The sequence below is a fragment of the Pinus tabuliformis genome, chromosome 3_1, assembly GCF_031772625.1.
Source record: "Pinus tabuliformis cultivar Carrire ecotype Pingquan chromosome 3_1, CPIR1, whole genome shotgun sequence".
NCBI classification, from domain to species: Eukaryota; Viridiplantae; Streptophyta; class Pinopsida; order Pinales; family Pinaceae; genus Pinus; species Pinus tabuliformis.
The window spans coordinates 161,354,095-161,380,028 of NC_142301.1; the positions used below are offsets into that span (position 1 = coordinate 161,354,095).

General features: G+C 36.5%; 1 protein-coding gene across 1 annotated transcript in view; it reads left to right on the plus strand.

The window, feature by feature from the left end:
• The first annotated feature begins 941 nt into the window (after positions 1 to 941).
• Positions 942 to 25,934, plus strand: part of LOC149186291 (uncharacterized) — a 38,683-nt gene continuing 13,690 nt past the window's right edge. The window contains exons 1-2 of the mRNA XM_089409286.1: positions 942 to 968; positions 1,044 to 1,214. Of these exons, the coding sequence (XP_089265412.1) occupies positions 942 to 968; positions 1,044 to 1,214 (198 nt within the window). The remainder of the gene's footprint in view (positions 969 to 1,043; positions 1,215 to 25,934) is intronic.

Here is a 25,934-nt window from a genome sequence, read left to right on the forward strand (position 1 = left end):
AATCAGTTGGTTTGGATCTTACAGCATAAGCACGAGTAGCAGATCTGAAGTGAGCATATTACGCAGTCGATTAGAACTCTGTTCATTTATTTGAGTTCGTTGATTACAATAGCTGGTCAATTCAGCCATACAAGCATGGTTCCATATTCAGTCGCATAGGCAGATCCTATCCCACCAACAGGAGAGAAAGCAACAGATGAGATGAGGGTGTAAATCCAGATCATACGACAGATAAAATTGAATTGGTGAGTGTTGTTACAACCCTTTCGAGAGTCGAGGGGAAAAATATGGACTCTCAATGCCAATGGTGAGCGATTTGAATTTTATATCCCCTGCATTCGGAATATATACCAGATTGGGAAAGAGATCTGAAGATAGCCCTGTGCCAACAACGAAAGAATAAGATCGTTGTTAGGAAGAGGAAGAAGACCAATTCTGCGATAATTACCCTACAACACGAGTTAAAGCCTTCCAAATCGGGGTAGAGAGTCTATAATTTTCATCTATGATTCTCGATCCCTATCAGATGTTCAAAAGGTGATTCAATATAGCTATTAAGAAATTCAAAAGATATCCATCTATTAATGGTAGTTGTGGCACTACCAATAGTCAGCTCCCCGACAGCAAGAATGGGGGGATTCTTCTTAATTAAGGATCGTCACCAGGGCATAGCAAAATTGAACAGGAAGGGACAACCCTCTCTGCCTCCTTTTCCCTCACGCAACTCCCGCTATTATGGTATGAAAGGAAGCAGAAATCCTTGAGTTAGCAAAGAACAAAGTAGTAGTTCATGGGTTTATCTAGCCTCAGTTTGTGAGTTCTAGTCAGCAAGCTCAAGAAGCTAACCAACCAGCAAACAAGCAGTGAGTCGGGGTTCTTTGACTAGACCGCCAGTTGCAAGAAAAAGCAGTCCTTTCAACCAAAAGCTCTCTGGGAAGCAGATGCAACAAACAAAGTGTGGGACTGAGGTAAGTCCATCAAAAGCGAATCTAGTCAATAGGAAGGCTTAATATTTGTTATGTTCTTGATTTTGTTGTTCACAGTTGCCAGAGATATTCGAGAACATAACAGCAATAGATGTGAACGAGAAGCAAATCAGTTACACTTCCAGGCATCCCAACGTAAAGTACGCGGTGACTCCCCAGGAAATGTCAGTGGAGGAGTTGGAGAGCACCGTAGGAGCGGAGGGGAGCATGGATCTCGTCACCGTGGGGGTAATTACAACTTGCTTCTACATAGATCATTGAACCCATGCCTATGGCGCTCCTTGTTGCTTCAAGAACCCCAGAAAATAAGTGATTCACATCATTTTCCTTCCCATTCTAGGGCATTGTCCATGAGGGCTCAGAGGGAGGGGAGTCGACAACGCGTCCCACAAAAGATGTTGAAGAGGTGGAACTGGCATATTCATTCAGGATGGAAGTTCGAGTTGAAGGAGGACTAGTTCATTCGCAGGGAGGAGCAATTCATTTGCAACGAAGGCTCAAAGGTAAGCTCACATTCGGTATGCGCTACAGTCTACAGTAGACACAACACGTTGCAATATACAATGCGAGACACAACAACGACATGCAGTAGTTGGCACCTCAACAATTTTCAACACCTGGAAACACCTAACAACTTCAACAGTTGGCACCTCAACAACATGCACCACCTAGCAACTTGGCAACTTCAACATGGAAACTTACTTTAGCTTAGTAGTATAGCATTCAATATTTGTTAAACTGCGAAACTAATGATTACATTAGCGAAACACAGTGAAACATAGTGAAACAACTTTCCGAAATAAGTACACATAATATATGCTTTTGGCCTCTCCACCTCGGGAAGAGGCCAAATAAGATGGTGAAACGATATGCGCCTGAAAACTTTGGTTTATAAGTGATCCTGACTAATAACAAACAGGTGAATTAATTGTTTAACATCGCCAACCAATTACTATAGTCCCATGCCATTGCCAGATGGCAGGGACTAACAATATGAGGCTTAACTCAGATTGAATCTGTATATTAATTTTGAAGATCTGTGTACAAAGATTAAAAACTCAGATTGAATCTGTATATTAATTTTTAAGATATGTGTACAAAGATTAAATAATATGAGGCTTAAATTTTGAAGTGGAATCTTGTTGGAAATAATATTGAGAGGGGGGGTGAATCAGTGTTATCAAGTCAATTATTTTTCATTTCATAATCAGATTTGCACACGCTACTTCAATTAGTGAAAACGGCATATATACGCAACTTCAGATAAGGAAACTCGTGTATAACTTGCAGACTTATAATTTAATTTATTCTTTAGATGTTGATCATTAATCTGTGTGTCAGAACCATATAAACAGTAACCAGGAACAGTAAACAGAACAGGCAGTCACACACAAGAACACAAGATATAAGTTGGAAACCCAATGTGGGTGAAAACCACCTGCTGCAATTCGTCTCTATCTTCTTTTAATAAGAAACTTCTTTTTACAATGTTTCTGTACTAGTGCAGTCTTATACCAGGACGCAGGCTTCTACCTGCAAAAGACTACAACCTTCTCTCATTCTCCAACTTCTCCTGGAAGGGAGAAACAACCCCCTTAGCTCTTGTACTAGCTGATGTACTAGTACGTAGGTGTCGACCTACAGAAGGCTACAACCTTCTCTTTTCTTCCAGGGACCACGTTTCATAAATTTTCAGACTGGATCCATCAATCAAACATCAAATACATCTACATCAACCAATCTCCTTTGCTTCTATCAAAACTGAACCAACAAATTACTTTTCTGAATGATGTAACCAGAAACCAATCCTGAACCCAGAACACTGCAGCAATAAACAGAAGTAGCTAAAACATATTTCATGAGATGTACGCTACTTCAATATGTAAAACATGCATGCATACGCTTCTGTATTAAGGCCAACAAGCATATACGCAACTTTGACTTTCTGAACCAGCGTGTATATGCACCTATGTTGTGTCGAACATGCATACGGATCTATAAAAGATAATTTACCCTTTTCACTTATTCAGACATCAGTTATACCCAGATTATTAGATTTATAGATCAAGTCATGCACCAAATATAACAGATCAAAATCACACAAAGATACTACTATCCAAGCCTTAAGATCTTGACCCAACAATAGAACTTATCCTTCTTCTAGCGCTCAAGTTCCTCCTTGGTTCATCCAGCTATGCACCATAACCCAATTCTAGATCTTACTCTTCATAAGATATTCAATGCTTAAGTGAATTCCTTTGCCTAATGATCTCCTTCCCTTTTATAGTATTAGGCCTTACTCAATACCACGGTCCAAAACCATAAAGAATCAATACCATGGACCCAATACCTGGGTTCAACACTTTGGACAAGATACCATGGTCCAAAACCATAGGTCCAAAAACCAAGGACCAAATACCATGAACCAAAAATAAGTTTTCCCACATGTATGTGCTTTTCCTTGCATGAAAGTGCGTGCATACGTATACGCGCCTTTTGAACGTCGATCTTGTGTGTATACGTAACTTGGTTAAGAGGAACCTACATATATATCTTTTTCCTTCATTCTGAGAGCCTGAACTGTGATCTGTCATCTGAGCGAGTTGCCATCAAGGACAACACCTGCGTCATACTGCCAAACCTGTGTCCTAATGCCAACAAATCTCTTTAAGAAAATCTAAATTTTTTAATGAAAAGTGGAATTTTTTAATTTGGAAAAGAATCATTTTTTTTAGAAAGTGTAATCTTTTTAAGAAAATCTAAATTTTCTATAAAGTAAAATTTGTTAATTTGGAAAAAGAATCTTTTAAAATGCAAATTTATAATTTTTTATAAAGTGGAATCTCTTAGCATACAAACTTTTTTTCGGATCAAAATAGATCTAGGCTTATTTAACTAGTAAATATAACTATTATAATTATAGTTATAAATAAAATTATTAATTTTTTTGTTTTATTTTATTTTATTTTGGTAATTAAAACTATGAAACAATACATTATTTGTTAAATATTTTGACTTATCAAATTACATAAAAAAATAAAATAAAAACAATCTAGATCCATCTTAATTTCGAAAATTTTATAGTGAAAAAAGATTTGATCCCTCAACGCTTGGTAATTTTATAGTGAAAAAAGATTTGATCCCTAAACGCTTGGTAGAGAGGGGCTAAAAAGCCGGCTGAAGATGTGCTCTTCAGCCCATAATATAATGTAATGTAATGTCCTCTAAACATTTCCAATTTGGTAGAGAGGTAATGCAATGTAATGTAATGTCCTCTAAACATTTCCAACTTGGTAGAGAGGTGCTCTCCAGCGCAATATGGTAGAGATGTAAGGTAATGTAATGTCTTCTAAACATGTTGACTTGGTCAAATTACATAAAAATAAAAATAAAATAAAATAAAACCAACCTAGATCCATCTTAACTCCACAAATGCAAATATATTTTAAAGTGAAAAAAGATTTGATCCTTCTAGACACTTGATATAGAGATGTTTTACCAAGTAATGTCCTCTAAACATTTTTACTCAGTGAATATAAAATAAAATAAAAATAACCCTACGTTAGACGTTTTTACAACGTAAAAATAAAATAAAAAAGAAAAGTAACCCTATGCCAATATAAAAATAACTTTAAATTAAAATAATAAGGTAAAGCTCCACATTTATGAGAACCCATGCTATTGACCCATGCTATTCATGTGAAATATAACTTATTTAAAGGAGGAAATTAAACCTCAGAATAAAAAATAAAAATAACCCTATGCTAAAATAAAAATAACTTTAAACTAAAATAATAAAAATAAAAATAGCTTTAAACTAAAATAATAAGGTAAACTTGATTTGATCAAGTTGTTGGTTTGTGAGCTCGTTTATGAGAACCCATTGTCTTTATGTGAAATATAGTCTATTTAGAAGAGGAAATTAAGCCACCCTAATCCATTTTAACTCTAGATCTACCAAGCTCAAAGAAAAATCATATTTCTTTTCATTATAAAAAAGGTTTACATCTCTATAGATCTAGAATTAAAATGAATCTAGGCTTGTTATATACATTATATACCATTCTAGATCCATCTTAACTCCGGATCTAGCTAGCACTGAGAGGAATCAAATATCTCAAGGTGCAAACCTCTTTTTTGAATGCAAAACTTGAGAAAAGGTTTGCACCTAGAGAGATTTGATTCCTCTAGGTGCTTGATAGATTTGAAGTTAAGATATATATATATATATATATATATATATATATATATATCCCAAAGGCTAATTACAAAGGAGTCTTCACGCATTTAAATAGACTATATTACATAACAATAACATTAGGAAAACCATGGGTTGTCAAACTGTGGAGCCTAGAAACTTGCAATGGTTGACACTATGACCTCAATTTTACCCGAGCCACTGTAATAAGAATTATTTTGTTTTACTTTTTTAATTTTAATTTAATTTTAAATAATTTGACCTCTCAAATTTTAATTCGACCAAGTCAAAATGTTTACATAACATTACAACATCTTTTCCATACTAGAGAGCACCTCTTGGCTCAATTATATATTATTATAATATATAATTCATTTTGTAATACTTTATAAAGATCCATTTATGGCTAGGGGAAGGGGGATGATCTTAGCCCCCCATGAAAAAATAGATTTATCATTTTCTTGGAGTTTTAGGCATGCTACCAAGCAAAGGAAGAAGTCCTTTATTAAGACCTTTTTCAGGTATCCTCACCAAAATTGAACAAAATAATAACAGTCTTAAAAATAATTCATTTTCTATTAAAACATTTAACAAATCACTCTTGGAACCATTTCTTAAGACAAAATAATAAGGAACTTGACCCCTTTGTGAATAAGGGCACCACATTAGAATTTGGCATGCTTCTCATTAATCAGAGGGTAGATCTCTATTTTACCCTTTAACTCAAGTATATAAGCAAGGGGTAGTGGTGGATGTTGTCATATCTATCTAAGGTAATTGGATAGCATGTGGAGGGTGGTTTGTGTTGTTAGCTAGTTGAAATTATGGGGAACATGATATTTGCAAGCATCATGGTGGTAGTAGGATTGTCGTAGGATAGTCTAGCATGATTGTGTTTAATGTGCTATTTAGTGGAAAAGATGGTTCAATTGGTATTGCTTGATTTTGGACATGGAAGACATGCGAGTCACATGCCTCCAATTCCTCTTGGTGGCAGTATAGAATTTAAGCTGGCCCAATTCATATTTAGTGGGGGATCTATGGAGATTTGAAACACCATCCTCCATCAACTCACATAATGGATAAGCCAAGCATTGCATGGGAGGTTTACTGGTCATGTGATTGGGATATTATATTAGTTGTTGTGGTTAACTTTGTAAGGAAATTGGGGGTGGTAAGTGATGGTGAGGGGAACCATGGGATGGGGGAGTGGGTGAGGCAATTGTAGCTATTGTATTTTGCAAGTATTTAGGCTTCCATCATAAGGGCTCCCTCTCTGCAAGTCAATTTTGGAACACCGATAGGAAAGTACATCCCTTTGAATGCTAATAATCAACTTTCTCTCTTTGGTAATCATTATGTGATATGTCGTTTTGATGGAAATGTATGCCATTTACTTAGTGGTAACTTGCTTTGAGCTTGGGAAAGCTCTCTACACAAAGGACAAATTTGGGCTATGCCTAAGAATTCGAGCATGTAGCAAGGTAATCACAAATGCAGGGTGGAGCAAGAGATTCAATCTCTACATGAGGATATTTTTTAGCTTCAAATAAGGTACAAGTAGTTGGAAACAAGCCTATCATCCACCATAGAAATTCTAGTGGACCAAAGGGCACATGTTCAACATAAAGAAGACAAAATCTGCATGTTGTTGTTGACTTGAATGTTGTTGCCACTGATATGGAACCACAACATGTGCGTAGAGTATATAAGCATTATTTGCATATGTTGATAGAGTATATAAATAATATGTGTATAATTAATTTAAATGAAAATCAAACATGTGTGTAGAGTATATAAGCATGATTTGCATATGTTGATAGAGTATATAAATAATATGTGTATAATTAATTTATATGAAAATCAAATTTTATTGAGTTTTGACCTTATATTAAATGGTAGAGTATATAACTAATATATGTATAATTAACTAGCTTTAAGAGATAGTTTAGTTGGTCAAGTTCCCGTTGCTAAGTACCTTGTCAATTGGAAGGTCACAGGGTCAAATTTCCTTGACGCCCTTGGGGTAAGGCCCAATAGATCCCTACGTAGATCTACCTAGATTCTTGATGACCACCTATGGATATAGCAGCCACTTTTTTTTTCAGAGAGAAAATCAATATGTATATTATATTCAGGAAATATAATGAGCTGATACATGAAAAGCCAGATGCATGCCTGCTGTTCTTGATGACAATAGATGGGCTGCACAGAGCCGCAAAAAAGGAGGAGCAGATCCAAAAGAGGTCCAGAGGACCATACCATAAGGAGAGATAAGGAGAAATTACATCCATGAGGAGAAGTCCATATAGATCGAATACAAAAACCATGATTGGAAACAAATATATATATATATATATATAGATATATAATTGGTAATACAATTAAATTTAATGGAAAGAACTTTTGATTAGAAATCAAGTTAATGGAAAGATTGTATTAATTTACATGAACTACAATCTCTGTATTTTTGCTATAATACTGCAACTCCAAACATCAATTTTAATATAAAATATTCCTCTGTATAATACTGCAACTCCAAACATCAAGTTTAATATAAAATATTCCCCGTTATGAAAAAATTGTATTCTATGATAATCCCAGTTGCAATCGCAAGCAAGAACGGAGGAGTTCACTGAACTTGAACGGATTGCATGTCTCCACATCAATATAAAATATTTGTCGTTATTGGAAAAAATATATTTTACAATTATCCCACATGCAATAGCAAGCAGGAACATTAACAGTTCTCGGCCAATGTGGTGGTTATATTTCTTGGAAGGGGAGCACAAAATCTGTATTCGCAGATTTAATAATATGAGGCATCACTCAGATTGAATCTGTATGTTAATTTTGAAGATCTTGATCTGTGTAAGATCTGTGTACAAAGATTAAATAATATGAGGCAAGAAAATTAAAAGAAATTAATATGAGGCAAGAAAATTCTGAAGATCTGTGTATAAAGATCAAATATTGAAGATCTTGATCTGTGTAAGATCTGTGTACAAAGATTAAATAATATGAGGCAAGAAAATTAAAAGAAATTAATATGAGGCAAGAAAATCTGAAGATCTGTGTATAAAGATCAAATAATATAAGGCAAGAAAATCTGAAGATCAGTGTATAAAGATCAAATAATATAAGGCAAGAAAATTAAAAAAATAATTTTTTAAAAAGTAAATTTATTATTTTTTATAAAATAAATTTAGACTGATTTAACTATTAATTATAATTATTATTATTATAATTATAATTATAAATATAAATTAATAAATTATAAATAAAATTATTAATGGTTAATTTTATATTTTATTTTATTTTATTTTGATAAGTAAAAATGTGAAATAATATATTAGTTGTTAAATATTTGGATTTATCAAATTACACAAAAATAATAATAATAAAATAAAATAAAAATAATCTAGATCCATTTTTATTTCAAAAATTTTATAGTGAAAGAAGATTTGATCCCTCAACGCTTGGTAGAGATTGGTAGAGAGGGGCTGAACAGCTGGCTGAAGATGTGCTCTTCAGCCCTTAATGTAATGTAATGTTCTCTAAAATAAAAATAACCTTATGCTAAAATAAAAATAACTTTAAACTAAAATAATAAAAATAAAAATAGCTTTAAACTAAAATAATAAGGTAAACTTGATTTGATCAAGTTGTTGGTTTTTGAGCTCTGGGTTTATGAGAACCCATGACATTTATGTTAAATATAATCTATTTAAAAGAAAAAAGTAAACCACCCTAGATCCATTTTAACTCTAAATCTACCAAGCTAAAAAAAAAATCATATTTCTTTTTATTTTAAAAGAGATTTATATCTCTAGATCCTTGATAAATCTAAAATTAAAATGAATCTAAAATAGTATTAGACAACTAAACACAATAATTTTTTTTTTATATTTATTTAGTAATCTCTAAGTACTAAAAAAAACTATATTTAATTGTCTCTAATTACTAAAAAAGACCATAATGCACATGTCACATGAAAGCTAGAAATAGCCTTCACTCGGAAAGAAAGCCGGGAAACTATTGCAACATAAATAATGTAAAGAATTTGATACCAACATAAATATTGGAAGGATTTGATGCCAACCATGATCCCTACACATATTTTAAGGTAGGCAGTGAAGAAAAAATTGCACGAAGAGATTCTGAATTCCATCTCTATACTAAAAAAAAATTAATATATTGATTAGAAAATGATATCATCCCTTGGACCTGATGGTGGTTAATAACTTGGAAGCTAAATAAACAAAAGAATCTCAATGTTCTGCAAATTATCATTTCACATGTAACCGTTGGAGCTGTGAATATTATTATGAGCTCTGCGTGCATTCAATACAGCACCATATTCTGCAAGGTTATGCAGAATACTCTGTCCTGGCAGCATTCCTTACATAAGAATATGTTAAACGTGAAGCATATATTCATTGCCTTTTTCTGGATTTGGAAAGCATTTAATTGTTTCAGAGACAGTGGAGATGTGAATGGAGATCTGGTTGTGTTGACATTCAGTTATTGCCAACATCGACTCCAAAATGTATATATTCCCTGCCCTGGATAGATTGGATTTAAAAAAGAAAGCGAATGAAGGTCATTCTTTCTGAGAAAGACCTATGGCAACAGTTTGGATTTTGACCCTCTGTTATATTTTTATTAAAATAAAATTCTCAATAATTACTATATCAGTGTTTATATATTTATAAATTCTTTTAGGTTAGTAACCGGAGGTAGTCATATAAATTAAATAAATGAGTATAATAAACATCTAAATATTTACTTCACCATATATTTCATTTGGTTAAAATTAAAAAAATTATTTTTAAGTGGTAGATTATGAAAATAAAGTTTTTCCCTATAGATTTTGTTAGCAATTTCTATATCTATAGAATGTTTTCCTATATTCACAAGGTACATTTCACATTTTGAAGCCAAGAAGAAAAATCATGGATAACAAGATCCAAAATTACTCAATGGTTTTATGTCCACTAGGCTCACCCGTCGAGTAATTCTCAGAATCAGAAGACGCTTGATGCCAACACTGCTCTTGCAGTACCGACTAAGCCTCATGATATGCCAACACTACTCTTGCAGAACCAACTAAGGCTCATGATATGTCATCTCAACCATCAGTGAAGAAGCTTAACCAGCATTTAGTACGACACAAAATTCATATGTTATCTCAACCATCAGGGGAGGAAGCTTAACCAACAATCACAAAATTCAGCTATAATTTTGGCATCTGCAAAGAGTGGGCAAAAATGTACCCATGAATTAGACCATTCAGATAGTGACAAGGAGCCAACAAATATGTCAGAGCACTCGACAATGGAAGCATCTCAAGGAAAGGAAGTGGTTGTCTCAAAAAATCCCTTGGGTTGGATAGATGTTCAAAAGAGGAAAGCAAAGAAAGACAAGCCAATGCATAATCTTGAAGCCTAGAATTGATAGAACTAATAATAATAATAATAATAATAATAATAATAATAATAATAATTATTATTATTATTGTTATTATTATAATTATTAATGATAAAAAAGGATTAATATATAAGTTAAGCATATAACAAGATTTTTAACCACGGAGATTCACTCCTAGTGTAACATGCCAGAAGCCGTTACAAAGGAGTTTAAAAATTTTGTATATGAGGAGAATGTTGAGCCTGTAGCTCCATCACAGGTAGAGGGAACTAAATAAACTATTGTTGAGGAGCTACCATCAATCCTCAAAATTGGGACTAGCAGTGGAAAGTCCAAATAAGTCAAGCACAGTAGAGGTAAGAGTATAGCCCCAATTTTTTTTCAATAATGTAGCCCTAGCTACCAGACCCTTCTTAAATAAAACAAAAAGTTGATTTTGGAAATTGAAAAGCTTAAAGAAAAACTACACCAACAGAGGACTAAAATGAATAATTTAGGAGCCCTTCTTTATGCTATTAAGCAAGAGGAAGAACCTACAATTAGGGCTAAATAATTCTTTGATAGGTATACAGAAGAGACCCAACATGTCATTAATGTTATTTTGGATGATATCCTTACAAATACTTATGATTTTCTCCAGTTGAAGCTTGACATGCCGCAATGTCAAACCAACAATGATCTCTTTGACCTAAGGATCATTAAAAAAGAAAGGCATCGACATGTTATAGAGAAATTAAAATAAATATGGTTTTCTATGTATTTTAGCTAAGGAGGAAAAATGGAAAACCTAAATTGGAAAATGAAAATACCTCTATAAAAAGAACGAAGACTTAAGAAAGAAACTTGTGAAATTGGTGTTAAGATTTCCACCTGGTAGGTAACCTCTTGGTTTTACCTTGTCTATTTACATGATTCATTAGTCACCTTCAGACTGAGGAAAATCAAAGATGACCAACCTTATGAAATCAATCAACCAAAGACTTCCATTGAGGTATATCATAATTTAAACATAATTGATCAAAATCTATTTTGTGAATTACATTTATTTAATTTCATTATGCAGGATAATTCTTGTTGAAATGCCAACCCTTTCATTGGGGACCTTCAACTTAGGGCTTTTATGTACTACATTACCAACCTATTTAAATGGAAAAAAGGCCTCAAACTTTTATGCAAAGACAAATTGGAGGCTAGATTGATGGTTTGAGAAGAATACCCATTAACCAGTCTTGTTATCAATGATTTGGAAAGGCTAAGAGAAAACCCTTGTGACTTAGCTACCATACGACACAACCAACGATACGCTACCACATAATATCACGAGCTATCATGCACTTATCCCTTTGAGGCTCTCTTGGTGGCACATGATATCTGGGAGGGATTACCACCCCTCTTATAGGATAGGCATCCAATGGGGTACCCTTACTTTATTTTAGCCCTTAATCAGGTGACATTCTACACTTACTTCTTACTCAAACATGGCTCATGATGGATAGGGCTTCGCTTCCACTATCCTCTTCTATAGTGCCCCATAAGATTCTAACAATCCCCAATCCAATGTGATGAAGAAGAAGAATGTTTTAATTGTGATTCAAACTTATGCAGGAATGAAACATAATACAAATATAAACATAAAAACAAATATGAAACAAGAATAAATCTTCATTTCATTAATGTCAAAGAACTTAAATATGCTTACATATAGAATGGAAATAAACTAGCTCAGGCGATGGTAGCTTATCTCTTAGAAGAGATGTGGCGGCTAAATGCATCTGAACTATGTTACAATGAGGCTCAAGGGCATTTTTATTATTGAAAAACAAAGGGAAACCCTAAACAACCAAAACCCTAACCCTACGAGATGGAATTCCTAGAGTTTGTGGGCCCCATTGGGGTTAGTTGGGCAACCAAATTTTTGGGGTTGTAACTTATTCATATCATTTCCGTTTGGCACGTACAATAGATCATTAGAAAGGTATCTCTAAGTAATAAAATATTTACAATGGGAAATCCTATTGCAAACCTCAAAAAAAATTGTTTAGGGGGTCAAACAACTCCAAGAGTTCAGGACCCAAAAAATTTCTAAAAATAGTAAATTGTGTTATAATCAAGGAAATTGATGAAACATGTTATGCTCCTATACCAATAGGTGTCATATTTCATGATTGAATGAATTAGCTCTGCAATATGTTCATCCCTTTCCTTTTTTATAAAGGTTTCCATATTATGAAGATTTCAAAAAATTAAAAAATGAAAAGAGGGTATACCCTAAAAGAAAAATCAAAGGGTGAAAAGATAAATGGTCAAAAGGAAAAAGTGAAAGAAACGAACCCCAAAGAAAAAGGACCAGGAAAGTGTGCAAGTCCAAATGCCACTACTATTTCATGTTCTGTAAATAAAGTTTCATGTGCAGCTTGTGGAACTCTTTGTCACAACTGATGAATGGTCTAATACTTCAATCTCGGCCAGTTCATGTTTGAATTTCCTGTTTATAAATAGAGAATAAAATCTGTCCAAACTGTTTAAACTTGATAGATAAGTAGATAAGTAGAGAAGCAAAGGAGCTCAACAGTTTAATCTGAGCCCTTGGAAGAAATAAGTGCAGATCTAGATAGGCTTATCATGCTAAGAAAAGAAAATTGATGAGGGTTTGCCAGTCCAAATGCACCCAAAAATAATTAAAAATGTTAGGTACAGTAGACTGGGTACAGAGTTTTGGTGTTGCAGCAAGAAACTTGTGATAGGTTTTGTCTCTCAGAATGATTAAATCTTACTTCTATCACAGGTACCATGGCAGAAGCATGATTAACTCCCCCTTCATATTTTCCCAAATCACTTACTAATCTTCCCCCAGGGTGTTGAGATCTGCTCAATATTCCCAAATCACTCCATATTATTTCATAAAAGGCCTAAATAAAACCACATTTTTACTTAGGCATAAAACCACATTTCTTGTGTAAAAACCCTTTTCATTCCCTTAGCCTAAATTTCTTAACATTAGACTTAGCGCTTGCTTTCAATCATATTCATATTAACCAATAACTTTATTACAAAAATCCCTTGTATAAATTGCCCTTTCCCGTATATTATTAATATACTTAAAAACCCCTATATTCTAATATCCCGCCCCGGTTTAGTTATAAACCATATCAGTGTGTAATTGTTTATTTGAAACCTTTAAATAACCTAACCCGTTGAGCAAAAACCCAAGGATTAATTAACACCTGGTTAATTAATAATTTAACCCACCCCACAACCAATGAATGCCACCCCGATATGATTTATTGGTGTTTAATACATGGGCCTCCCGTGCCGTAACTCTCCGCCAGCTCCATTGACCGCCAACCATCAGATCTGGGCCCACTCATCCAACGACCCATGATCATATCGTGACCCCCTCATCGGCCGCAAGTTAAGTCCCGAGGATTGGCAGTATTACGCCCGTACCGTGGACGCGTGGCGCATTCCCACCATGATCGCTGCCTCTCTGCCCCAAACCACTCTGGCCCATAAGTGGTGTGGGGCAAACAGCTTACCGCCCTCCCACTGGCCCTCAGCTGACGTCACCTCCACGTCACCATTCCGTACCCTCCGCTACGCGACAAAGTGACCCGTCCTAATGACATCATATGTTCATTAAAGGCTAAAATTACCCGCCAAACCCGAAATTTCATTAAAAACGTTGAAGTGTCATTTTCATTGTACATTCTCTCTGTTCACACTCCCATGCAAAACAACGACCGGAGCTGCTGTATCAGCTTTTCAACCGCCACCTGACCAAGGAAACCTTCAACAGCGCGCTCTGCCTTCCGTCTTTCAACCTGCAATTGAACAATTCGTCTCCTTAAGCCAGGTATTTATCCATTCGACCAGTTACCCTGTAAATTCCGCTTTTCGACTGAAATTTCTACCTGTGAAACCAAACTTGAGTCAAGAGCAGTCCGTTTAGCCCACAAAAACACTCTTAGACCTGCTATTCAGTCCAATTCTCCACAACAATTCTAAATTCCAGTTTGAAAACACAAGAACCAAACATGGAAGCCCCCGTAGCTCTCAATGTCGCACCCATCAATGCACCTCATAAAGAATTGAACTTTCTACCCTTAGCCGACAAGGATTTCCAAATAAAAGACTTAACTGGTGACAAGAATCATCTGCAAAGCTTCTGCAAAATCAGAGACAACCATCTAAGAAACTCTGACATTTTTGAACTATGGGAATCAAACCTTCCCATGTACTTTCTTCCCTCAGTCCATGTCTTCCCAGACATCATTCACCAGTGCTGTGCCAATTATGACCCTGTTCATAGAGCTGTTATGTCTCCTTCCAACACTGTCCTTTTCTCCATAACTGCTGAATCCATCAATGAGATGTTACATTTTCACTCCACTGAGCCTCTGGCTCCTCTTTCCATGTTTTTTTTTCTTGAAAAATCTTCTCAATTTCCCAACTTAGAGATAACTCGCATTGCCCAGATGTTCATGATACCAATGCACCAACCTACAGGCCCTCCTCCTTATTTGCGAGCCTTTTTCACTGAGACTGGAAAACTCATTCTTGACATGATATCCTTGATTTTGGGATTTAGATCCAGTGAATTTGTGGATGATATCACCCTAGTTCTATTATCTACCTTTACTCCAGGACAACCCCCTGCTGTCAAGTATGAATATGCCACTTTCATTGCTAATAAAATCCATGCTCAGTTCATGAATTTGGAGAGGGAAGGTGTCTTCAAATACACATCTTATATATACCATCTGTTGTTATATTATCAGCCAGACAACTTTCCATTTCCCATCAGGAAATTAGATTCAAAAGGAAACCAGAGGTCTGTGATCTTTTGGAGCTCAATCTTCCATGACTGTGACTCCCCTTATACCTATTGTGAATTCATTGACTTATTTGTACACCCAGCCTCCACTCTGTTGATAGGAGCCCCCCCTCCTAGAATTTCTGGTGATATGAAGAAGATTCTGCAGCTTTCCAAAAACTACAGAATAGGTGACTGGTACCTCTACCAGAATCACATAGAAATCAGAATATATGGATGTCAACTTTGCCCCTTCAAGTTGCCTAGGTATGTACCCATGAGGTTTTTTGCATTAGAATATTTTAGGCAGCTCATCCATGCAGATTTAACCCACTTTTGTAATGTAAAGAAGAAGGCTCATCTGAGAATAAAAAACCAGTTAGGCCCTTATGTTATCCATGATAGGGATACATGGAAAGATGCTGAACAGATCTTAGAAGACCACCTCAAATTGAAAAAGAGTTTTGGGTGGGTGCCATATGATCCATGTAGTTTCATAAATGACAGAAGGGTAAGGTGCAGGCTGTCGGTATACATACATCATAGGATCCCAGAAATTGAACAGTATGCAAATCAAGAAAAATGGGTAGAAGGGACCTTAGTTGAAGAAATTATTGAACAGGAAAAAATGGAAAAAGCTATGAAAGATCTTGAAAAAACTCTTGACCTGGACTCTTTTGGACAGGTATCTTTCAAGCTGCCTCAACAACCAGCAGTTGGAACATCTTCTGCTAGAATTTCTCAACAGCCTGCACAAAGAACCAGCACATCAATCACAGGCACCTCAAAGGGAAAAGAGGTAGAAACTACAGAGCAACCAATCATGACTGATCAACTAGGGGGGTCCAAAGAGCAGGAACAAGTACAAATTCCTCCTGCCCAATCTACAACACCTAAAATTCCAACACTACAAACTCCTCTAAATGAGGAAAAAGGCAGGAAGAGAGACAGAGAAGAGGCCACACATATCAGTGGACGTGCAGAGCAACCAGGTGCAAAAAGGCATAGATTGGATCCTCTGTTAGAAGAGGAAATCATTGAAGAAACAACAGGCAGCCTAAGAGGTGAGAGGGTAATCAGCCAACAGACTTCCCCAGTGATAGATACATCAACTAGCTCACACAGGCAAGAGCTAGAAAGACAACATAGTGTTGAGGTATCATCTACCAGGCCACAAGGCAAACAACCCTCTGACATCAAATGGACCTTCACAGAGATAAAGGCCAGGAATGATCCCGTGAGAATTGAAATTTATAATCAATACTTAAAAATGGCCCCCCCAACCCAACAAAGATTGATGTCTGCATATGACATCAAAGAAGGCAAAATGATCATGAGTTATTTTAAGCCGAAGGTGCAGCAACCCTGGTCTGCAGTAGATTATATCAGGACAAACTTAGAGGTCCTAGCTAAAGACATTCACCCCTTCGACCAAATTGAGCTCCATAAGAAGTCTGGAGAGATGGTTTATTCTACACTGGCTGACAAAGCAATGCTGTCCCACCAGTTGCAGAGTTCCTTAGACAACACAACTGCTTAGTTATATTGGGAAAAAGCTTCTTCTATGGCCAAAGATAATAGAATCAAATCATTGGAAGAGATCATTATGGATCTGGGACATGACCCCAAAGATGCCAAGGGCATAAAGGCACTTATCAAGAAAAAGGAAGAGGACATTGCTGCCTTGAGGAAACAATTGAAGCTACCTCCTTCAAGACACCCTCAAATTGCAGAAATAATAGAGAAAAAATCAAAGGAGGACATGATGGACCTGCTCATGAAACTCAATGAAAGACTGACTGATACTGAGCGGGCACTTGAAAAAGCATTAAAAGAGAAGTAGGGAGAGGTGACCTCCCAACCTCCTAAGGTAATTCCTACAGTTACAAGTACAGTCCCCTCAACAACTAGAGCAACATTGGCCCTGAGTGTCCCAGTAGCTATAACAGTAGTAATCACAGGTACAACATCAACAGGAGTAGCACCAGGCAACAGTACGGGTATGAGCACAGAAGAATTGATAAAAGCCATGGAGGAACTGAAACTCCAAATGTCAAAGATGAAGCAAGTAAAGGAAAAATTGGCAAAAATAGAACAGAGTTATGATAAGTCCAAGATTAGTGTGGCAGAGAAAACAAGAGAGGTTAAAGCATTGTAGAATAAAGTCAGATCATTAGAGAAGGATCTCACTATGGACAAGCCTCTAGCAGAAATCAAGGGAATCCTTTGGACCAACATCACTCAATCCCTTAGTGATTTTTGGCCATCTATCCAGACAATTTATGAACAGATCGACTTGGTAAATGCAGCACAAGGAGAGATCCAAAAAGCAAGAGCTTTATTAGGACAAATTCCAGATCAACCCAACAGGCTCATTCATTTTTTGAATTATAGAAACAGAGAAAAACTGGAACAGCTCGGCATCCCAGATAGGACATGCACCATTTTGGATATCAAAAGAGTTATAACCAAGAAAACTCTAATGCAGAATTTAGAAAAAAGATGCGAGGACATGCAAGTAGAAATCAATTCTTTCATACAAAGATTTACAATTTTGCAGGATAAAGGACTGCCAAGTCTTTTAGGAAATAATGACAGGCTAATGAGACACACAGATTATACACATAAGTTGAACACATATTCTATTGATCAAATTAATTCATCAACAAGTGCTTTAGGACAAAAATCACTTCCCTCAGGCCAGAGTCTCTATGATAATTTAGAAAACTTATTTTATATTGAACATGAGGTGAAACATCTGTTTCATCTCCAGCCTAATTTTGTTAGATATACAGAAGCTGATGAAACACTGAGAAAACTTCAGAGGCATAAATTTCTAGATCAATAGTGGTGGGAAGACATGTTGGGGATCCTCTAAATTCCTCTTGGATAAGACGTACATTTTGGTCTATTTTTCTGTGATAGAGACAAAAAGAGATAAACGAGGCTCAAGCATGCCAAAGTATATTTGATCAAGGTCAAAGGATGTCCAGCAATGACGGAGCAGCCAGTGCGGAATATCAGTGGAAGATAGCTGCAAACCAACTCGCAGCACCTACCTCCGGTACATCTCATAAAGATGGAACAGCCATCACATCGTCAATTTATTGTTCCCCTGTTTTCAAGACTGTTCATCTCTATCTCTTGTAAAAGAAGCATTAATTGTCATCAGATATTATCTTCTTCAGATATTTTGTAAAATATTTTGATGTTTTTTACAAATACCCCCCTAGACAAAGTATTTGGGGTTGGTTGGTGAGTGTTCATAGTTCCTGACTGTAATTTTGTGCCCTAAATAGGCCTCAAGGAAGCCTTACACTCCCTGTAACAGATCATGTGTTAGAAGCTCATGCATGCCGAAAAATTACATAGGTCTTCTCACAAGATAGTTCGTTGAAAAGTGCTTGCAAGAGGAGGATATGAGGGTCACTATTTATAGAAATGTATTGAGTTCAGAGAGTCCTCCACAAGTGAACATTGGATGGATTTTAGGAGTGTAAAAAATTATTAATGATTGACTATTAAATGACCACAACCAATGATGACTGCCATGCCACAATCCCATGGGGTTTAGCCTACTAATTGGGGTTACTAACTTCAAACATGAATATCTCTCAAACCGTGAAGAATTACGTGTTGTGCCATATATCAATGGAAACATCTTGACGAGTAGAATCCATATTGAATATCTTTGACTTAGAATAGGATGATTTTCCAAGTCTAAATTCCCATGCAAGGTCAAGGTAGACCTTGGTGCTACTTGGGTTGACACCAATGACAACCACTAATCAACATTAACAAACACGAGGATGGCCACCAATAAGGATGATGGTATTGAAGATTCCTAGTACAATCTAGTGAATGTGAGAAGGATGTTGTTGTTGAACACTCGTAGAATCATTCAACCTAGAGCCAATGATGAAAACCCCCAATCAAACATAAGGTAACCTACCACTAATTATTACAAGTTCTAAGGTATTGATAAGTTTCTGGATTTTCTTCCTAGATAGAGTGTTGGAGTCGATAGGAAGAGATCTATCAAAAGGTAGGAAATAAGGTGTCCTACATCAATTGACATGAAATAAGACAAGAATGATTTGTTTTGGAGATAAAGTTTGAGCCATGGGTCAAACAGACGGAGGGGATTTTTGAAGTATATGATGGATGGTCAATACAAGAAGTCAATTTTAAATGGGTCCCTTGAACAATAGAAGGCATGACACAAAGGTTTATTAGGCATATTTAGACTCATGAACACCAAAGAGTGTTAGGATACAGGGATGCAAGAACATCAGTGTATGAAGGATAAACTCATATGATGGTAAGGTTCAGTGAGAGGATGAAAAGAAGGGGTTTGCGGAGGGAGTGTCATGTTCAAGGGATAGACTGGTGCCAAAAATTCCTTCTGAATACAAATATTGAGTCATTGTGTTCTCCAATTTTTCCCCATCCGATTAATTTTAACAAGTCTAAACGGGTAAACTCGATGGTATTTTCATATTTAGAGAGGCTGAAAATATCTTAAAGAGCAACTCCAGGAGGGTCCCTCATGGTTGATAACCTACTGCAACAAAGGTTTAATAGTATACTAAACACAGTTCCTTTTCTGTAAGTTAGTCTACTGAGTCTGGATAAAGTGATAAACTTATGCTCAATAGACGTATGCCTCATTTTTTTTACAAGTATGAGGGGAAAGAGTACACTCGATATTCTTCATGAAATTTTAATGAGTTAGACAAAGAAAAACTCAATAAATCTTAATAAAATTTTAATGAGTCAGATGAATAAAACTTGAAATGTCTTTTTCAATTTAAAGAGTGAGGAAAAAGAGATAAAAGAGCTACTTAGGTCTTCTTCGTAGGAGTTTTACGAGTTTGAAGGAGATAACTCGGGGATTTTTTTCAGTTCAAGAGTGAGAAAAGGTCCCAAAAAAGAAAGTGCTCATATCCTCTTCGTAGGATTTTTACGAGCCCGAAGAAGTTAACTCTAGGATTTTTCATTTTAAGAGCGATAAAAGGTCCCAAAAAAGAAAGTACTCATCCGGAGTCAAACTTGGTCAATTTTGTAGAAAGACGCTAAACTATCATCAAAGCATAAGTAAGTTTGTCAACATATAAAAAAATAATGGAATTAAAAACTTCAATTTAGATGACTAGCTAGAGTGAGTCATACCTCCAAAGTGACTATAAGAAGGATTATGGGCCCTCATTTTCACTGTTTTGAGTTCTGTGAGAGTGTTATGGAGAGAAAAGGGATTAAAACATTCCCGAGTGATTGCAAGAAATCTATGCTACCATCTGACGCGTTGTTAGTTCCAAGTATATTGCCTAATCCTTACCTTGAATTTTAATACCTTTTTAAGCTAATTTCTAGGATAATTTTTAAGTTTTGGGCAAGCGCTAGGTGGCTTGGCTAGCTAACGCGGTCGCCTAGGCTAGGGGTCATGTTAAATTCTCTGCCTGTGAAAGGGAGGGGTGTTAGCATGCCTTGTGGGTTCGGGAGGGTCGCGTTAGTTGGCTAAACGCAAGGCAAAATAATGTTTCTTACATTCCCAGTGTTTTTAGCCTACAAAAGAATGATTCAAGGGTGTTTTTGTGCAGGAATTAAGAATGAAAAATGATTCTATGGAGGGAAATAGCCCATGGTGATGAGGAACTACAAATGCTAAACAATCCATCTTTCCTAACAACTTTTTGAAGATACGGGTTGTTGAAATATGCTAAACTTGACCTGATGAAGGGTGAGGAGGATCTCCTTAGCTGGATTATCCAACAGTGGGATGAATGGAAAGGTGTGTTCAAGATCGGGGATCATGAGCTCTTGATCAAAAGAGACGAAATTTACTTCCTCACTATTTTATCATGCAGAGGTGCATGAGTAAACATGACAGGAGGGAGAGTGGATCTAAGAACCACCATGGAATTGGTCCATACACACTGTAGAGTAGGCAGTGGGGTGGTGAGAAACATGATTCCAATTGAGCTGATCAGAATTAGGCCAATGAGGGTCATTTTATGGATGATCGTCTACTTGGTAGTGTCTAAGAGCTAGCATGTAGCTACAAAGGCCTAGTTGCTACTAGCAATAGACTACTTATAGTCATATGTATTCAACTAGTGTGAGGGAGCCCTTTGTCAGGTGAAACTAGAGTTGATAGCTTGTAAGAATCAGGATGAAAGAGAGTTTGGGTATGGTACCTTTATCATATACATTATCCTTGAGAGAGTGCCCATGATGAGATCGTGCATGAGTCTGGGCATAGCCAGTCCCAAGGATTTGTGACAGGAGCGACGGGCTTCCTTGGCACCTTGTATTGTAGGGCGACTAATTAGACACTTCTTCGAGGATGAATTCTTTGAGTGGCTCAGTGGGGAGATCCTGATGATTCATTATTATGATTATGCAAGCATGTAATATACAAGGGATCCAAAACTGATATTTATACCTAGCACTCAATGGGGGGCATAAGGTAAGAGGATTGGTTAAAGTACCAAAAATTATTTTTTTACTTTTGAAATTTATGAGATGTTTTTGTTTATGGGTGAAAAAGTATTGACATGATGTGTTTGCTTGACAAAGATGTGGAACCGATATGTCTTCTAGGTATGCCTCGCCATTCTAGGTGGGGTGATCAACTACCTAGGGTTGGAACAACAATAGGTGTGGTAACCGCCGAAGAGAGATATGACACCCATAGTCTCCGCAAGGTTGCTAGGAACCTCGAAGGGTTGAGAATGGGTGTGCTTCCTCTTCCTGTGAGGGAGATACCAGATCATATTCAACGACACACAGTGGGTGTGCTAGAGTAGTTTTTATTTCCTCTCAAGAGGTTAGTTAGAGTTGTCATTAATTATCATGAGCTGCAAGCTCACCAGGAGTAGGGAATATCCAGCGGGTGTCATTGTGAGGCTTACTAGAGCCATTTTGTACTTTAAAACACCCAAGTTTTGGGAATTTTTGATGTAAAAGACTGGAAGCGATATATATATATATATATATATATATATATATATTTGGTGATTCATGGTGTATATGCTTGTTTTGATTTTTTGTAATTTTTTTAACTATGAAAAAATTTACTTTCATACATGTAACTATAAAGAATGAGACAAATGACAATCTAATGCATAATTTTCCAATGATTCAGCTAATGCATTAGATTATCTAGGAATGTGTTCATATGTGATAAAATCAAACTGATGTTCGAAGAGTCGTACCCTTAAATAATGATGTAACAAGATTGGATTGCAAATGTGATAGTGATTAGTCAATTTCATAACGACTAGCTGAGAGTCTAACCTGAACACCAAATTGGAGATGTCCCCAGATGAGGCTTCAGTAAGGGGTTCGATCATGGACTTGAACTCAAAAATTTTTTTGGTGGCAGTGCCAAGAAAAACTCCCCCGGACTAAGTAGTTCCAACTCAAGTGTGTAAAAGACCCAAGTGGTTGATGCAAAGTGTCATATGTGATGATTAGCACCATGTGCATATTCAACATATGGTAAGGGTGACGAAGAAATCTGTGAAATGAGACACATGTATGAGACAAATACCCATAAAGAGCCAAAAAACTCCAGACACATCAAAATAAGCAAAACTTATATACATAAAATTACAAAGGAAATGCCTAGCGGAACACTAGGTATAATAATTTTCTAGATAGAGCCCATTGCGGGGCTCCCCAAGTGGAATTCCATCATAGTCCTGAAGCTTATAGGCACCTTTTGATAGGACCTTAGTAACAATATATGGAACTACCCATAATGGTTGAAGCGAACCTGCCCCTAGGAGATCATGCTTTTGATCGTAAAGTAAAATGAGGTCGCCCTCTTGGTAACAATGAGGCTTGACATTTTTGTCATATTAGGCTTTGACTCGACCCTTATGGAATTCAAGAGTGAGTGAGACATCTTGACAAGTCTCATCTAGTTGATTGAGTGATATTAAGCACTCTTCTTCAGTTGTGGTGTCGAGCAAGAGTTCAACAACTAATTTTAGGGAAGGAATTTGGCACTCTATAGGAAGAATTGCTTCCAGGTCGTATGCATGTTGAAATGGTGTAAAGCCTGTAGTAGTTTTGACTAACGTTCGATATGCCCAAAGAGAAAGATATAACATGCAGTGCTAGTGGGTTTTATGATTCCCTACTAACTGACAGATCATGGTTTTTAGGATGCCATTGACGGCTTCCACTTGGCCATTAGCATGTGGGTAGTAGGAGGAAGAATGCTCTTGCCTTAAACCTAGCAATGATGTTAAGTTAGATATCATATGGTTCTAAAAGTGGGAACCACGGTCTGGAATGATCATGCGGGGCACCCTGAAATGACAACTTACCTGATTGAACAAGGATAATGCAATGGTTTCTCCATCAGCCCAAAAAGTGGGAATGGATTTCGCCCATTTTGTACAGTAGTCCACAACAACAATAATGAAGTCTTGTCCATCAAAGGAAGTGGGGTTGCAGGTGATGAAGTTAAAGCCCCATTTAGCAAAGGGGTCGGTGAAGATAACTGGGTGAAGGGGGGTTGGGGGTGTGTGCATTTTTTTGGTAAATATTTCATAAGTATGACATTTTTGGACTGCAATAATATAGTCTTTAAATAAGGTTGGCTAGTAGTATCCTACGTGTAATATTTTATGGGCAGTAGTCATGCCAAAAATATGACCACCACATTCCCCAGCATGGCATTCATTTAGAACGTGTTCCACCTCAACATGATTCAGGTAACATCGAAGAAATGTATCAATTCCATGATGATATAGAGTATCGTTTAGTACTAAATAGTGCTTGGCTTGGTGGTGGATGCGATGACGGTCGTCTGACAAGAGGTATGGGTGGAACCGTTGCATTTGGAGGTAGACAATAATGTCTCCATACCAAGGATCAGTTGAGTCGACCAGATAGACAGATTCATGTAGAAGAGGATCATGGGCTACCTCATCTGGATTGACTCTGGGAAGGTCTGACAATAATTTAGCGAAGACTAAGGATTTTTTAGCCTTGGCGGTGCGGAAAAATAAATCAAATTGTTGGAAGATAACAATCCATTTGGAATATTTTCCTCCAATTATCTGAAAAGATAGAATGTGTCTCATGGGATTCTCTAAGGTGATGATAGTAGTCTGCCGCAACAGTATATAATGTTGGAAGAGACTAAAAACAAAGATGACTGCAAAGGATAACTTTCCACATGTGAATATCAGAGTTTGTGCCTAGCTAGGCCTTTCAAGAGATAATAGATCACATGCTCACTGAGACCATCATGGGTTTGTACCAACACCATACCAATGGAGGATGGCAAAGATACCAGGTATAATAGAAATTCATGTGAATAGTCGGGAGGACTAAGTAGTGGGGTAGATATGAGTGCCTCTTTCAAGGCATCAAATGATCATTGGGCTTGATCATCCCACAAGTATGGTACTCCTTTATTTAGAAGGCACATAAAACCTTTTTTTACTTCATCATAATTCACAATGAATCATTGTAAGAAGTTTTCCTTCCCTTGCAAACTTTGGATGGGTTGTGGCATGGGAAATTCAATAATTTCCTTTACCTTATTGGGATCAACCCTTATCCCGTGTTTGGAGTCAATGAAACCAAGTAGGCATCCAAACTCGACAAAGAATACACATTTATGTGGATTTAGACAGATGTTATAGAACCTAAACCTAAGAAATATTGCTCGAAGATGAACTAGGTGTTGGGTTCGCTTCTTGGAGTGAGTCGGAAGATAATCCAAGTAAGCTTGAACAATGCACCTAATATCATGAAATGCATAATCCATGGCCATCTGAAAGGTTTCTTCTGCATTCTTCAGACCAAAGGGGAGATTCCGATACACAAATATGATCCAAGGACAAATGAAGGTGCTTTTTGCTGGTCCGCAGGTTTTATGGCGATTTGGTTGTAGCCTGAGAAACCATCCATGAAAGATAAATATTCATAACTAGCACAATCGTTGATGATCTGGTCCATGAATAGGTTCGAATAATTGTCCTTTGGACATGTGGCATTCAAATCACGGTAGTTGACACAGAAGCTTATGGTACCCTATTTTTTGTCTACAGGAACCAGATTGGAAACTCATTTCGTCAAGGGAACGAGGTAGATAAAACCAGCGTGTAATAATTTTTCCCCCTCAGTCTTGATAGCAGTAATTTTGAGGGGGTGGAATGGTCAAAGTCTTTGGAAAACATGCCTCACATTTTCATAGACCTTGATCTCATGATCGACAATAGAAGTATCTATGTTGGGAATTTCTTCATAATACCAAGCGAATACATCACAGAATTCCTTGAAAAGGCAGGTGAATCTTGCAATTTCCTTAGGATTGCAATCGAATCCAATCTAAATGTTTTCCACGATACATGTTTTGACTGACATATCAATGAGCATAATTTTTAAAACATTTCCCATGTTCCCTTATGAATCCAAAGTTTGGACAGTCGTATAAATCGACGGAACAACCTCAGGTGGCTCAAAAGGCAGGATTTCTACT